We start from the raw sequence: 15,006 nt of genomic DNA on the forward strand, positions 1-15,006 counted from the left end.
AGCATAGAAGAATTGATGCTTTTGAACTATGGTATTGGAGAAGACTCTTGAGAGTCCCTTGGACTGCAAGGAGATCAGTCCTGGGTGTTCATTGGAAGGACTGATGTTGAAGCTGAAACTCCAATACTTTGGCCACCTCATGCGAAGAGCTGACTCATTTGAAAAGACTCTGATGCTGGGAAAGATTGAGGGCAGGAGGAGAAGGGGACAACAGAGGATGAGATGGCTGGATGGCATCACCGACTCAATGGACATGAATTTGGGTGAACTACGAGAGTTGGTGATGGACAGGGAGGCCTGGCGTGCTGCGGCTCATGGGGTTGCAAAGAGTCGGACAAGACTGAGCGACTGAACTGACTAACTGGAAACTTGAGTTTTTTTTGTGGCTATTTTACTATATTAAATATAGTGAAGAAATTATGTATTAAGAAATTGGCACTGCATAAAAGGATACATCTATACATTCTATATACCATAACTATTGCCTATATACATATATATACATACACATACCAAAACATATTATAATCTTTATTAGAAAGTGCCATTATTTACAGATATGTTCTTCCCAAATTAAAAAAAAAAGCAAAACAAAAAAAATTCTAGGTCATGCAAATGTTTAGAAGTTTTGATTGTTTCAGATAAAGCATGTTTTAACCATTAACTTCATTCCTATTAATTTTTTATCTACTATATCAAAGTAATATTTCAAACTCTAAAATTGTAAAATTCAAGTATCACATTGAGCTATTTTGTATCCAAGGAAATTAGATTTCCAATTATTAATTCTCAAACGTGCACAAAAAACACCTGGGTATTCAGAAGCCCCAATCCAGACCCAATGAATCTTACTAACTAAAACTGGGGCCCAAAATAATGTCTTTAAAGAAAAAAATTTAAGTTCTTCAGTTGATTCTGACAGTAATACAACAGTGACTTAAAAAAAAATTATTTGTCTATTTCACAGTAATGTTTTGGAAAGAATAATCAAAAATTTGAAGGCATTTATTCCTTAGGACAGGTGTTACCTTCCAAAGCAATTTGAAAAAAATTCTGGTACACAAATTTCAAAAAGCACTTACCTGAGGATAAGTGAAGGTACCCATTGAGGCAGTCCAAGTGCAGGATGGAAAAGAATTTCCAGATACAGAGCATTTCAGAAGGGAGTGAGTTTATTAAGAACAAAGAGCAGAGATAATGTGGGCACTGCATGCGCAGTGGACTGATCTCCTAACAGACTAGGGAGAGTCAACAGTTTTCGTGAGCTAACAGCCAATTTTTATAGCCTCACGATAAAGAAAATTCCTGCTGGAAGGCTGTTGTTAGGTGATTGGTTGGGGAGCTATAGGTGTTTACTGGAGTGGGCATCTTTGCCTAATTTGGAGTCAGGAAGCTTGTTAGTGATGATCAGGGGGCTTTTGGCAACAGTTACAAAGGGGCTCAATTAGCTTCAGAGATGACCCTGATTCTGGGTCCTGCTTCTGTGGCCTTGGTGCAAGGCCTGCACCTGTGGCCTTGGGGCACAACTCAACAGTACAGAAACTACACTTTTCAAATACCATTAACCATTTTATAAACAATGTATTCCTCACAACAACCATGCATATATTAGGTGGGAAAACAGGCTATAGAAGAGTAAATTTGCCATGCGTTACAAAGTTAATAAATCAAAGAGCTAGAATCTGAATCAAGAGTTTGCTTTCAAAATTCTTAACAATATTGATAATTACCACATTATTTTCTTCAAATTTAATTTGTGGTTGGCTAAATGTGATTAGTTAAAATGATAACCAGTCAGCCAATAATGTTTTACAAAATGACCCAGCTTCTGTAATTTGTGACAGTATAAATTACAGCCTATAAATTAAGAATACAGAAAAGAGAATAAGTATTTTTGTTGTTGCTGTTCAGTCACTAGATCGTGTCTGCCTCTTTGTGGACCCATGGACTGCAGTATACCAGGCTCCTCTATCTCCTGGAATTTGCTCAAATTCAGGCCTGTTAAAAGTTGGTGATGTTACTGTTCCCATTATACAAATTTATTGATTCTAATATTTCACCATTATTCCTCTGAAGTTTTTTAAAAGAAATATATTATTATAGGTAAAGCCCCTTCCTTCTCCCTTATTCTCAGAGGTAAGTACTACTCTGAGTTTGGTGTTTATGAATGTTTTTACATCTTTGCATTCATAAATTATACATGATATTGCTTTATATATTCTAAACTACATATATATGTATATTCTACATCTTGCTTTTAAACTCAACATTATATTTCTGATTATCCTTGTTGATACATATAGCTCCAGTTCATTTTAAATGGTATACAGCATTTCACTGTATTTCTATTCTCCTACTGACAGATTTGATGCTATTACCATTTTTTGCTATTATAAATGGTATTGCAAAGAACAGCACAATATGTGTCTTTCTGGACATATGCAAGAGCTGTATGCAAGAGTTTTTCTTGAACCTGGGAGAACTGCATGACTGTAAACACTTAGGATTTTTAAATAGATTCAAAAACAAATCTGGTCCAAGAAGAGGTAATACAGATATAATTATGCTTCAGTGAGGCTTAGAAAGTCGACTGAGCGACTGAACTGAACTGAGGCTTAGAATCCCCAACACTAGCTTATTATGCTAACTTAGTGACCTAAAATCATTAACAGAACTGTCCCAAAGAGTGTTTTGATTTTCAGTTTATAAGGAATTATAATGATCTATAAAGCCTAGGTCTTTTGTAGAAATTAGCCTGTAAATCAACTTTAAAGATACATATAGTTTTTGAAACACATACAATGAGACGTTAGCTGACTTTATTCCCCAGTGTAATACAAGATTTATGAAATTCCAGAATTTCATTACAGTGTAAAAGTGATGATTAAGTGAAGCTTCTTACTGAACAGTTAGTTATGGGAAAAGACATAGAATTAATAAGCACGCCACTTACTCTTTCCTGATATAGATACTTGTCTTTACGTGGCTTAAGACCAAGTATTTAATCATAATTTACACTTAAAGAGATGACAGAGCTGATTTATAAAGTAATGTTTTCTGAATAGTAATAAAAAGCCTTAATGTCAGAAGAAAACAACTTATTATTACAGCTTTAATTTTATAGTTTTAATTTAATTTTTTGAGGCAAGCTAAATATTTACCATGGAATTTATGAGAGGAGAAAACAGAGCAGTTAATGATTTTTTTGCCTAACTTTTGGAACTAAAAACTTACCATACTATTCCTTGGGCTCCTGAACCTATAGGTTTTAAATTCTGATACCGTTTCAGGACTGTGAATGTAGAATCTCCAATCTCTACACTATAAAAATTGCTGTCACGCTTGCTTCTGCTCATGGTGGCAAGCAATTAATTTAATGGCTTCATCCAAAAATTCACCACGAAGCTGCAAAATGGAACAAGATGTGATGTTAACAAAATAAATTTGCTTAATCTCAAAATTCAAGTCATTACTCTGTTCACAGATTGCTAGATCATGTTAAAAGAGCTGCTTCATTAAAAATCACAGTTAGAAAGAAAAAATACCACAGAGCCTAGTTAGCATCTGTTACACTTAAGAAATAACTGATAGTTTAAAAAAGACAAAAACAAAAAAAGCAAATATTATAACTAAACATGTTTTTAAGGTCACTTACAGTTTAAAAATTTAAACTAGTCCTTTTCATGTTTTGATTATAGTGTTTAAATCTTAATTTTTGTAACTGATAAACTTTCATTCAAAAACAATCCACCATCTCACTAAGTGTACTACGTGGAAGGAACAACAAATTGACAGGCTAGTTATCGCATATCACTCCTACCAAACAAACACAGAGCAGCACCCTGCTGTCACTGTGACAGAGCTCCTGACACCCAACAGCAACATCTGAGTGTACTGTATACGCTGAGGTTGAAATGGCTGAAAAATGAGAATTAGGATAGAAAATGTAAGATTGAAAAAAGAGATAAGGTAAAGTTATTTTAAAAATAAGAAAATATAAGTGAGAGAAACATTTAGTATACTGAGATATGAAACAAAACAGTACTGTTTTCAATTGTTTGGGTCACCTAAAGCATAACCTAAGTTCTGACCACAGACTTTTTGATTGCTTTCTTTTTTTTTAACCATTTGTCTGATTAAAGCCAAAGCAGTCTTTTTCTACCCATTTGAGTACTGGTTACTGACAAACCTTATTATCTATCCTTACTAGACAAAACCAGCCTGTTCTAAAATGCATGCAAAGGATGTCCCTGGTGGTCCAATGGTTGAGACTCTGTGCTTTCAATGCAGGGGTGCAGGTTTGATCCCTGGCCAGGGAACCAGGATCCTACATGGCGTGAACTGTGGCCAAAAGATAAAAACAAAATAAAATGAGCCTTAAAATGTATGCCATATGGTTCCAACCTACTTTCCGTTTCCCACGATAAACTGATAAACTGAGAAACCAATGAGGTCTAAAGAACTACTTTTTATGTGTATGGTCTTAAGACAGAAATAAACAAACAAACAACCAAATTCTGATAAGACTTATAATGCAAAGATTTAATTTGAAGTGTATTAAATGCTTACTATGTGTCAGGCACTATGATGTACCCTGGGGCCAGATCATGTAGGGGTTCAAGAACTGGATACTAATAGCTTAATTCTTAAGAGTAGGATAGAAACCACCAGAAAGTTAAACTACAGAGTAAGAGAGTGCCTTGACCAGCTGCTACTTGGAGGTTATACTGTTAGAGGAACGGGAGCAAGAGCTGGAAGAGGAAAACTAGTGAGCTACTGAACTAATACAAATGAAAGAAATAAAATTAAAATTAATAAGTTTTAGGTATGTGGAGTTAAACATAAAAGTTAAACACAAAGTACAAACAGTACAGGCTTTAAAGGAGAAATAAATTAATTGAAAGCAATTGAGAAGGTAAAGAAATTAATTAGATAAAAGAAAAGCCCAGAGGAACATCTCCAAAATCAATAACTAAACTAGTCATGTAATACTCCAGAGAATACTGTCTGAAACCAAAGTCACATTAACTTTGCCTAAGTTGAAAGACCCTAGACTTGTCAATTTATACAAAAAAGCCTGTGGATATACTGATTGGAACTGCACTGAGTAACAAACATCAATTTGGGGAGAAATGACATTATAACAATTTTGAGTTTTCTGATATCATTTCAGCTTTCTGACCCTTATTCATGATATTCATTCATTCATTTGGTTCTTCTTTAAGTTCCCTCAGCAACATTTTATAGTTTTCAATATACAAATCTTGCAAAATCGTGTTCAACTTCTCCACAGTATTAACGACTTTTAGATGCTATTGTGAATGTTTTTATTTTTACTTAAATTTCAGTTGTTCATTGCTAGTACAAAGAAATACAGTTTATTTGTATAATAACTTCATACTAAGCTCACTTGTTACTTACTTAGTAGACTTTTTTTGTTCTACATACACAAGCAGTTCCTTCTTCATTTCCAATTGGGATGGCTTTGACATCTTTTTCTTTCCTCACTACAATGACTATAATCCTGAAAAGAAGTGGTATGAGCAAACATCAGTCCCCCATTCCCGATTAGGGGAAAAGCATTCAGTCTTATGCCACTGAATGTGATGTAAAGTGTAATACAAATTATTGGATTTTACTAGATGCCCTTTAACAGGCTGAGAAAGTTCCCTTCCAAGTCCTAGTTGACTGAGTTTTTATCACTAAAGAACATTCAATTTTGCCAAATGATTTTCCTGAATCAATTTGAATAATCATACTCTTTCTTTCTTACTTAGTAGGTTCATACGGTGAATTACACTAACTGATTTTCGAATGTTAAACCAAACTTAATATTCCTGTAATGAATTTTACTTGGTCAAAATGTTATCTTTTTTTTTTTAATAACCATTGATTCAGTCTCATCACATCATGGCAAATAGATGGGGAAACAATGGAAACACTGACAGACTTTATTTTCTTGGGCTCCAAAATCATTGCAGATGATGACTGCAGCCATGAAATTAAGACACTTGCTAAACTCAGCAGGGGCCACAGCCTGGAAAAGATCAGTTTTCATTCCAATCCCAAAGAAAGGCAATGCCAAAGAATGCTCAAACTACCACACAATTGCACGCATCTCACATGCTAGTAAAGTAATGCTCAAAATTCTCCAAGCCAGGCTTCAGCAATACGTGAACCGTGAACTTCCAGATGTTCAAGCTGGTTTTAGAAAGGCAGAGGAACCAGAGATCAAATTCCCAACATCCACTGGATCATCGAAAAAGCAAGAGAGTTCCAGAAAAACTTCTATTTCTGCTTTATTGACTATGCCAAAGCCTTTGACTGTGTGGATCACAATAAACTGTGGAAAATTCTGAAAGAGATGGGAATACCAGATCACCTGACCAGCCTCTTGAGAAATCTGTATGCAGGTCAGGAAGCAACAGTTAGAACTGGACATGGAACAACAGACTGGTTCCAAATAGGAAAAGCAGTACGTCAAGGCTGTATACTGTCACCCTGCTTATTTAACTTATATGCAGAGTACATCATGAGAAACGCTGGGCTGGAAGAAACACAAGCTGGAATCAAGACTGCCGGGAGAAATTATCAACAACCTCAGATAAGCAGATGACACCACCTTTATGGCAGAAAATGAAGAAAAACTAAACAGCCTCTTGATGAAAGTGACAGAGGAGAGTGAAAAAGTTGGCTTAAAGCTCAACATTCAGAAAACTAAGATCATGGCATCTGGTCCCATCATTTCATGGCAGATAGATGGGGAAACAGTGGAAACAGTGGCTGACTTTATTTTTGGGGGCTCCAAAGTCACTGCAGATGGTGATTGTAGCCATGAAATTAAAAGATGCTTACTCCTTGGAAGGAAAGTTATGACCAACCTGGACAGCATATTAAAAAGCAGAGATATTACTCTGTCAACAAAGGTCCGTCTAGTCAAGGCTATGGTTTTTCCAGTGGTCATGTATGGATGTGAGAGTTGGACTATAAAGAAAGCTGAGCATAGAAGCATTGATGCTTTTGAACTATGGTATTGGAGAAGACTCTTGAGAGTCCCTTGGACTGCAAGGAGATCCAACCAGTCCATCCTAAAGGAGATCAGTCCTGGGTGTTCATTGGAAGGACTAATGTTGAAGGTGAAACTCCAATACTTTGGCCACCTCATGTGAAGAGCTGACTCATTTGAAAAGTCCCTGATGCTGGAAAATATTGAGAGCAGGAGGAGAAGGGGACGACAGAGGATGCGATGGTTAGGTGGCATCACCGACTCAATGGACATGAGTTTGGGTGAACTACAGGAGTTGGTGATGGACAGAGAGGCTTGGCATGCTGCGGTTCATGGGGTCGCAAAGAGTTGGACACAACTGAGTGAGACTGAACTGAACTGAATGCTCCATGGAAGAAAAGCTATGACAAACCTAAAGAGCACGTTAAAAAGCAAAGACATTACTTTACTGACAAAGACCTGTCTAGTCAAAGCTATGGTTTTTCCAGGTGTCATGTATAGATGTGAAGAATTGAACCATAAAGAAAGCTGAGTGCCGAAGAACTGATACTTTTGAACTGTGATGTTGGAGAATACTCTTGAAAGTCCTTTGGACTGCATGGAGATCCATCCAGTCCTTCCTAAAGGAGATGAGTCCTGAGTGTTCATTGGAAAGACTGATGTTGAAGCTGAAACTCCAATACTTCGGCCACCTGATGCGAAGAGCTGACTCATTTGAAAAGACCCTGATATTGAGAAAGATTGAAGGCAGGAGGCAAAGGGGATGACAGAGGATGAGACGGTTGGATGGCATTACCGACTCAATGGACATGAGTTTGGGTAAACTGCAGGAGCAGATGATGATCAGGGACACCTGGTGTGCTGCAGTCCACGGGGTCGCAAAGAGTCGGACACGACTGAGTGACTGAACTGAACTGGCTAGAATTTTATCACTATTATCAACCTTTTAAAAAAGCCAGATTTTAATTTCTGATTTTCTTTATTTTGTACTTTTCTATTTCTTTGGTTTCTGCTTTTGCCTTTAGTCCTCTTTTTGTTTTGGCATGACTCTTATTTAGTTTCTTTAAACAGAAGCTTAAGAGTAATGATTTGAGAACTGCTCTTAATATTATACACACTTAATACTATTAATTTACCCTTAAAGCAGCACTTTATAGCTTCATTCCACAATTTTTTTAACCATCATATCTATATTTACTTATAAAAAAGCAAAATTTTATATAGAGCTTACTTTATGCTATGTCCTATTTCAAGTGTTTAACAAATACTCTTTTAATCCTCACAACAGTCCTATGAGGGTTTTCTATTAATAACTGCTTATGGCTAGAGAGTAAATTCAGTCCCTGTTACTACATATTATCTGGAAGTGGAAGTCCCACATACTCCTTTTGTCTGATGTTACATTACATTAAGAAAGGACCTATTGTTTTTTCATTTTACAGATGATGAAAGTGAGTCTTAAAAAAGGTTGCTTATGGCTACAAATCCCACTCCAGTACTCTTGCCTGCAAAATCTCATGGATGGAGGAGCCTGGTAGGCTGCAGTCCATGGGTTCGCTAAGAGTTGGACACGACTGAGCGACTTCACTTTCACTTTTCACTTTCATGCATTGGAGAAGGAAATGGCAACCCACTCCAGTGTTCTTGCGTGGAGAATTCCATGGACGGTGGAGCCTGCTGGGCTGCCATCTATGGGGTTGCACAGAGTCGGACACGACTGAGGTGACTTAGCATGGTAACAAAGTTAGTAAGAAGTAAAAGTGAGGGTCTTTTGGTGTTGTTTGTCTGTTTTGAGTGAGGATTTAAGTCCTTCATCCATACACTATATATACTGAGTCCAAAATAAACAAGTCTTGGTGCTGAAGAAGATATAAAGGAAGTTCAGTCACTCAGTCGTGTTCGATTCTTTGCGACCCCATGAATTGCAGCACGCCAGGCCTCCCTGTCCATCACCAACTTCCGGAGTCTACCCAAACCCATGTCCATCGAGTCAGTGATGCCATCCAACCATCTCATCCTCTGTCGTCCCCTTCTCCTCTCGCCCCCAATCCTACCCAGCATTACGGTCTTTTCCAATGAGTCAACTCTTCGCATAAGGTGGCCAAAGTATTGGAGTTTCAGCTTCAACATCAGTCCTTCCAATGAACACCCAGGATTGATCTCTTTTAGGATGGATTGATTGGATCTCCTTGCAGTCCAAGGGACTCTCAAGAGTCTTCTCCAACACCACAGTTCAAAAGCATCAATTCTGCAGTGCTCAGCTTTCTTCACCGTCCAACTCTCACATCCATACATGACCACTGGAAAAACCATAGCCTTGACTAGACGGACTTTTGTTGGCAAAGTAATGTCTCTGCTTCTAAATATGCTATCTAGGTTAGCCATAACCTTCCTTCCAAGGAGTAAGCGTCTTTTAATTTCATGGCTGCAATCACCATCAGCAGTAATTTTGGAACCCAAAAAAATAAAGTCTGACACTGTTTCCACTGTTTCCCCATCTATTTCCCATGAAGTGTTGGGACCAGATGCCATGATCTTAGTTTTCTGAATGTTGAGCTTTAAGCCAACTTTTTCACTCTCCTCTTTCACCTTCATCAAGAGGCTCTTTAGTTCTTCTTCACTTTCTGCCATAAGGGTGGTGTCATCCGCATATCTGAGGTTATTGATATTTCTCCCGGCAATCTTGATTCCAGCTTGTGTTTCTTCCAGCCCAGCGTTTCTCATGATGTACTCTGCATATAAGTTAAATAAGCAGGGTGACAATATACAGCCTTGATGTACTCCTTTTCCTATTTGGAACCAGTCTGTTGTTCCATGTCCACTTCTAACTATTGCTTCCTGACCTGCATACAGGTTTCTCAAGAGACAGGTCAGATGGTCTGGTATTCCCAGGAAGAGGAGAAGTTATAAACATGTTGAATCTTAAGCATGTTGAGACTGAGATAGATCCCTGAGATATCCAAATGGAAATATCAATTTGTTAGCTAGATACAGAACTGAACCTCAAGGAGATATCTGGGTGAAAGATACAAATTTAAGAGCTGGCATCATTATTAAAGCAATGAGAAAGAATGGTACTACTCAACAAAATGTTGTAGCAAGAATGGCTTGAGTCAGCTCTGTGGATACCCACAATTAATGAGTAATTAGAGAAAGATAAGCCAATAAAGAAGTCAGTGAAGATGTAGCCAGAGAAAGAGATAGAAAATGAGGAGAATACATTGATAAAGCCAAAGGCAGAGTGTTTTAAAGAACAGAGTGGCCAAAAGTATTGAATGCTATAGAAATGTCAAATAAGCAGAGTGACGGGAGTAGAAGAGTACTAGAGTGATGGGAGTAGAAGCTAGATTGGAATGAGCTTAGGTGTGAATAAAAAAATACGATTTTAGAAGTAAGTGGGTGTAACTATTTCTTTAGAGAAGTTTAGCAAAGAAGATGAGAGGAAATTGATGGAGAATGATATATGGTCAAGAAAGGATGATCAGATTAGATACAATATATAACATTCTACAGTATAGCATGCATAACATATATAATACAAAGAAAACCTGAACATATTTATCTGTTAACAGAAAGGACTGCAAAAATGGGAAGGGTGAGACGAGGAGAGTGAAAAAGAAAACTAAGGTTTCAGTTAGAATAATCTCTGAAAATGTAGAAAGAAATGGGATCCAGAGCATATGTGTGACCATACAGATGAAGATACGAAAGTAGCATTGCCACCAGGAACTACCTTCAGAAGACTAAGACAGAAGGAACAATTTAAAAGGTAAGGGTATGAAGGATACCGGTGAGATTTAGAGAGGATCCATTTGGCGTACTGTTCTCTCCATGATGAAGCTGAAACAGGAAGAGTGTGAGGAGGCAATGATAGGGAGTCTGATAACTCATTCCCCTACTCAAAAAGGCCTCTTTGTGGATTAAAAACAACAAAAGTATAGGTAGAGAATTTAGATGTGACTGGTTACGTGGCTCATAGGAAAAAGAGAAAAGACAGGCATTATTATGCTATTTAACAGATGAGTAACTTAGGCTAAAAGTGATTAACATGCAACAGAATGTTGTAGACATAATGACTTTCAGCTTTAGCTTTCAAAATATTCCTCTGCAAGAATACTACACTCACGTCAACGTGGCTAAATTATCACTCCCAAACTCTCATGCTCTGATTTTCTAATTTACCTTTCCTTTTTGGGGAAATATTTTTCACCTTTCTGGTATCTATGCAAATTATATCTACAGAGAGAGAGAGAGAGAGAGAGAGAGAGAGAGAGAGAGAGAGAGAGGGAGAGAGAGAAAGAGAGAGAAAGACAGAGAGAAAGTCGCTCAGTCATGTCCGACTCTTTGTGACCCCATGGACTGTAGCCTACCAGGCTCCTCCGTCCATGGGATTTTCCAGGCAACAGTACTAGAGTGGGTTGCCATTTCCTTCTCCAGGGGATCTTCCCCACCCAGGGATTGAACCTAGGTCTCCCGCATTGCAGGCACATGTTTTTACCATCTGAGCCACCAGGGAAGCCTTCTATCTACCAAAGACTAGCTTAAAAATAATATTCATGAGGACTTTTCCAGCTTGAACCTAATTTCTCATCAAAACTACCTTGCTGTATACTTGGATACGCAGATTTTACTACCAGACGGTGTGATCTTTGAGGGAAAGGACTGTGTCTCCTACACCTTCAGATTTACAAAACACGTCAGCTCTTCAAAAGAGGTAAAATTTAATAACTGCTAAAAATGTTAACTAAGAACATGAACCTTTTTAAAGTAACAAATTAAAGTTTTCTGTTTATCTTTACCACTGTTTTCCTTCATAAGCAGGGAAAAAAACCAAAGACTGAATTAGGTTTTTATGACCGAAGGTTTACTTCTGTAATGTCTATACAAGAAATAAGACTCAACTGCTATCAGGCTGGCTCATCCATGAAATGGTTGTTCTGGTGAGTCTGAATGTAGAGACAAACAAATTAAACTTAGTAGTTTTATAAAAAGCACTTAGGGAAAAAAGAGTGAGTTCAATACAGCCATAAAGCCAGGCCTCACAGACAAAGGGACATAATTCAGGCAATGCAATGAAGTTCAGAATTCAAGACAGCTCTAATCATCACATAATCTTCATAATAAGTCTCTGGGGTTGAAGTGGAGCCTATCCATCTTCACTCATCTTGTTTTTTATGGCTACCAACAGATGCCATCAGTGATGGTTAACTCTGCATGTCAAACTGACTAGGCCACAAGGTATACAGATACTTGTGAAACATTACTCTAGGTGATTCTGTGAAGGTGTTTGGATGACTTTAACATTTAAGTCAACAGACTGAGTAAAGCGAATTGCTCTCCCTAATGCTGGCAGGCCACATCCAGTCTGCTGAAGGCCTGAATAAAAACAAAAAAGTTTATTAAAGCAGAAGGGAATTCCTCCTGCCTGACTGTCTTCAGGATGGGATATCATTTTTTTCATGCTTTCAGCCCAGAACTGAAATATTGATTCTTTCTGAGTCTCGAGCCTGCTGGCCTTCGATACCATTTTTTTCATGCTTTCAGCCCAGAACTGAAATATTGATTCTTTCTGAGTCTCGAGCCTGCTGGCCTTCAGGCTAGAACTTACATCATCACCTCTTCTGGGTATTAGGCCATTAGACTTGAAGTATTACATCAGCTTTCCTGGGTCTCCGGCATGCCAACTTAGATCTTGGAACTTGTCAGCATCCATTCATGTTCTCTCTCTCTCCCTCCCTTCCCATCCATCTATCCAGCCATTCACCCATCATTTAGGTTCTGTTTCTCTGGAGAACCTTAACTAATATAACATCTCATTCTACTCTGAAAGTTTCTTCTGTGTAACTCGGCTTCTGATGGTGGCTGCATGCTGCCTTTTCCCCCTTCATCTGACTCTGCTCAAACATCAGCTTCTCAGAAATGCCTTACGTCTGACTCTGTGTGTGTGCTCAGCCACTCAGTCGTGTCTGATTCTCTGTAGTCCCATGGACTGTAGCCCACAAGGCTCCTCTGTCCATGGAATTTTCCAGACAAGGGTACTGGAGTGGGTTGCCAATTCCTACTCCAGGGGATCTGCCCAACCCAGGGATTGAACCCACATCTCTCATGTCTTCTGCACTGGCAGGCAGGCTCTTTACCATAAGCATCATCTGGGAAGCCCTGTCTTACATGATTAGCCCATCTAAACTAGCACCTTCTAATCATACCCTCTTTCTCAGCCTGTTTCATTTTTCTTCAAAGCACTTACCACTACTGACATCTATTACATGCTAATTATCTGTCCCCTCAAACATGAGCTTCAAGAAAGCATAAACATTGGTCTGTTTATATCATTAGAGCCTAAAATAGTAACTGGCAAATATTGGTCATTCAAATAGGTGAATGAACAACAAATGAACAAACTGTAACTATAAGTTCCCATTACAATTGCCCATCATTCTCCTCTTCTCAAGGAGTAACTTACAGGAAAAAAGGAGGTATATGATTGATTAGTTGACTCCCCATTATTGCTTTGTGTACAGTTTTCATACCAGGCTATTTCACAGACCACTAGCCTTAGGTCAAAGATCTCCCCTGGGCTTATCAGTTATGGCCAAGGTAGCAGAACCATAATCTACAGTATCCATCTATGCTAAGGAATTGCTTAGCACTGCTTTCTCAGCAAGTAGATAATAGCCTTTCATACGACAGCCCTATGCATGTTAGTCTCTGTGATATCAGGTCTAATGAAGTCTGACTACTTTCAGAGTATAATAAGAGATTTCCTGGCCTAACACTGAAGTCAATGTTTCAAAAATCCTATTAAATTTAATAAACTTACATTTTATATCACTTTTTAAATTTTTTTTATTGAAGGATAATAGCTTTATAGAATTTTGTTGTTTTGTCAGACTTCAATATGAATCAGCCATAGGTATACATATATCTGATCCCTTTTGAACCTCCCTCCCATCTCCCTCCCCATCCCACCTCTCTACATTGATACAGAGCCACTGTTTCAGTTTCCTGAGCCATACAGCAAATTCCCATTGGCTATCTATTTTACATATGGTAATATAAGTTTCCATGTTACTCTTTCCATACATCTCACCCTCTCCTCCCCTCTCCCCATGTCCATAAGTCTATTCTCTCTGTTTCTCCATTGCTGCCCTGTAAATAAATTCTTCAGTATCATTTTTCTAGATTCTGTATATGTATGTTAGAATACAATATTTATCTTTCTCTTTCTGACTCACTTTACTCTGCAGAATAGGCTCTAGGTTCACCCACCTCATCAGAACTGACTCAAACGCCTTCCTTTGTATGGCTGAGTAATATTCCATTGTGTATATGTACCACAACTTCTTTATCCATTCATCTATTGATGAACATCTAGGTTGCTTCCATGTTCTAGCTATTGTAAATAGTGCTGCAATGAACAATGGGATACATGTGTCTTTTTCAATTTTGGTTTCCTCAGGGTATATGCCTAGGAGTGGGACTGCTGGGTCGTATGGTGGTTTTATTCCTAGTTTTTTAAGGAACCTGCATACTGTCTTCCATAGTGGCTGTATCAATTTACATTCTCACCAACAGTGCACGAGTGTTCCCTTTTCTCCACACCCACTCTGGCATTTATTGTTTGTAGACTTGATGATGGCCATTCTGACTGGTGTGAGGTGGTATCTCATTGTGGTTTTGATTTGCATTTCTCTAATAATGAGCCATGTTGAGCATCTTTTCATGTTTGTTAGCCATCTGTATGTCTTCTTTGGAGAAATGTCTGTTTAGGTCTTTTTCCCACTTTTTGATTGGGTTGTTTGTTTTTCTAGCATTGAGTTGTATAAGCTGTTTGTATATTTTGGAAATTAATCCTTTGTCAGTTTCATTTGCTATTATTTTCTCCCATTCTGAGGGTTGTCTTTTCACCTTGCTTATAGTGTCCTTTGCTGTGCAAAAGCTTTAACATTTAATTAGGTCCCACTTGTTTACTTTTGTTTTTATTCCCATGACTCTAGGAG

The 15,006-nt window shown here is 38.0% G+C and overlaps 1 protein-coding gene across 18 annotated transcripts in view; it reads right to left on the minus strand.

Moving 5' to 3' along the window:
• The window catches only part of MAPK8 (mitogen-activated protein kinase 8), a 93,129-nt gene that overhangs the window by 30,468 nt on the left and 47,655 nt on the right, over positions 1 to 15,006 (minus strand). For 14 of the 18 annotated variants that reach the window (XM_081561984.1, XM_081561860.1, XM_081561933.1 and 11 more), the window contains 2 exons: positions 5,422 to 5,524; positions 3,235 to 3,405 (listed from right to left, as the gene is read on the minus strand). In XM_081561984.1, the coding sequence (XP_081418110.1) occupies positions 3,235 to 3,356 (122 nt within the window). In that variant the 5' untranslated portion in view covers positions 3,357 to 3,405; positions 5,422 to 5,524. The remainder of the gene's footprint in view (positions 1 to 3,234; positions 3,406 to 5,421; positions 5,525 to 15,006) is intronic. The other 4 variants (XM_081561870.1, XM_081561925.1, XM_081561885.1 and 1 more) reach the window with 1 other exon arrangement.

Source organism: Giraffa tippelskirchi, chromosome 2 (assembly GCF_054371585.1).
Source record: "Giraffa tippelskirchi isolate mGirTip1 chromosome 2, T2T-mGirTip1v1.2.pri, whole genome shotgun sequence".
Taxonomy (NCBI): Eukaryota; Metazoa; Chordata; class Mammalia; order Artiodactyla; family Giraffidae; genus Giraffa; species Giraffa tippelskirchi.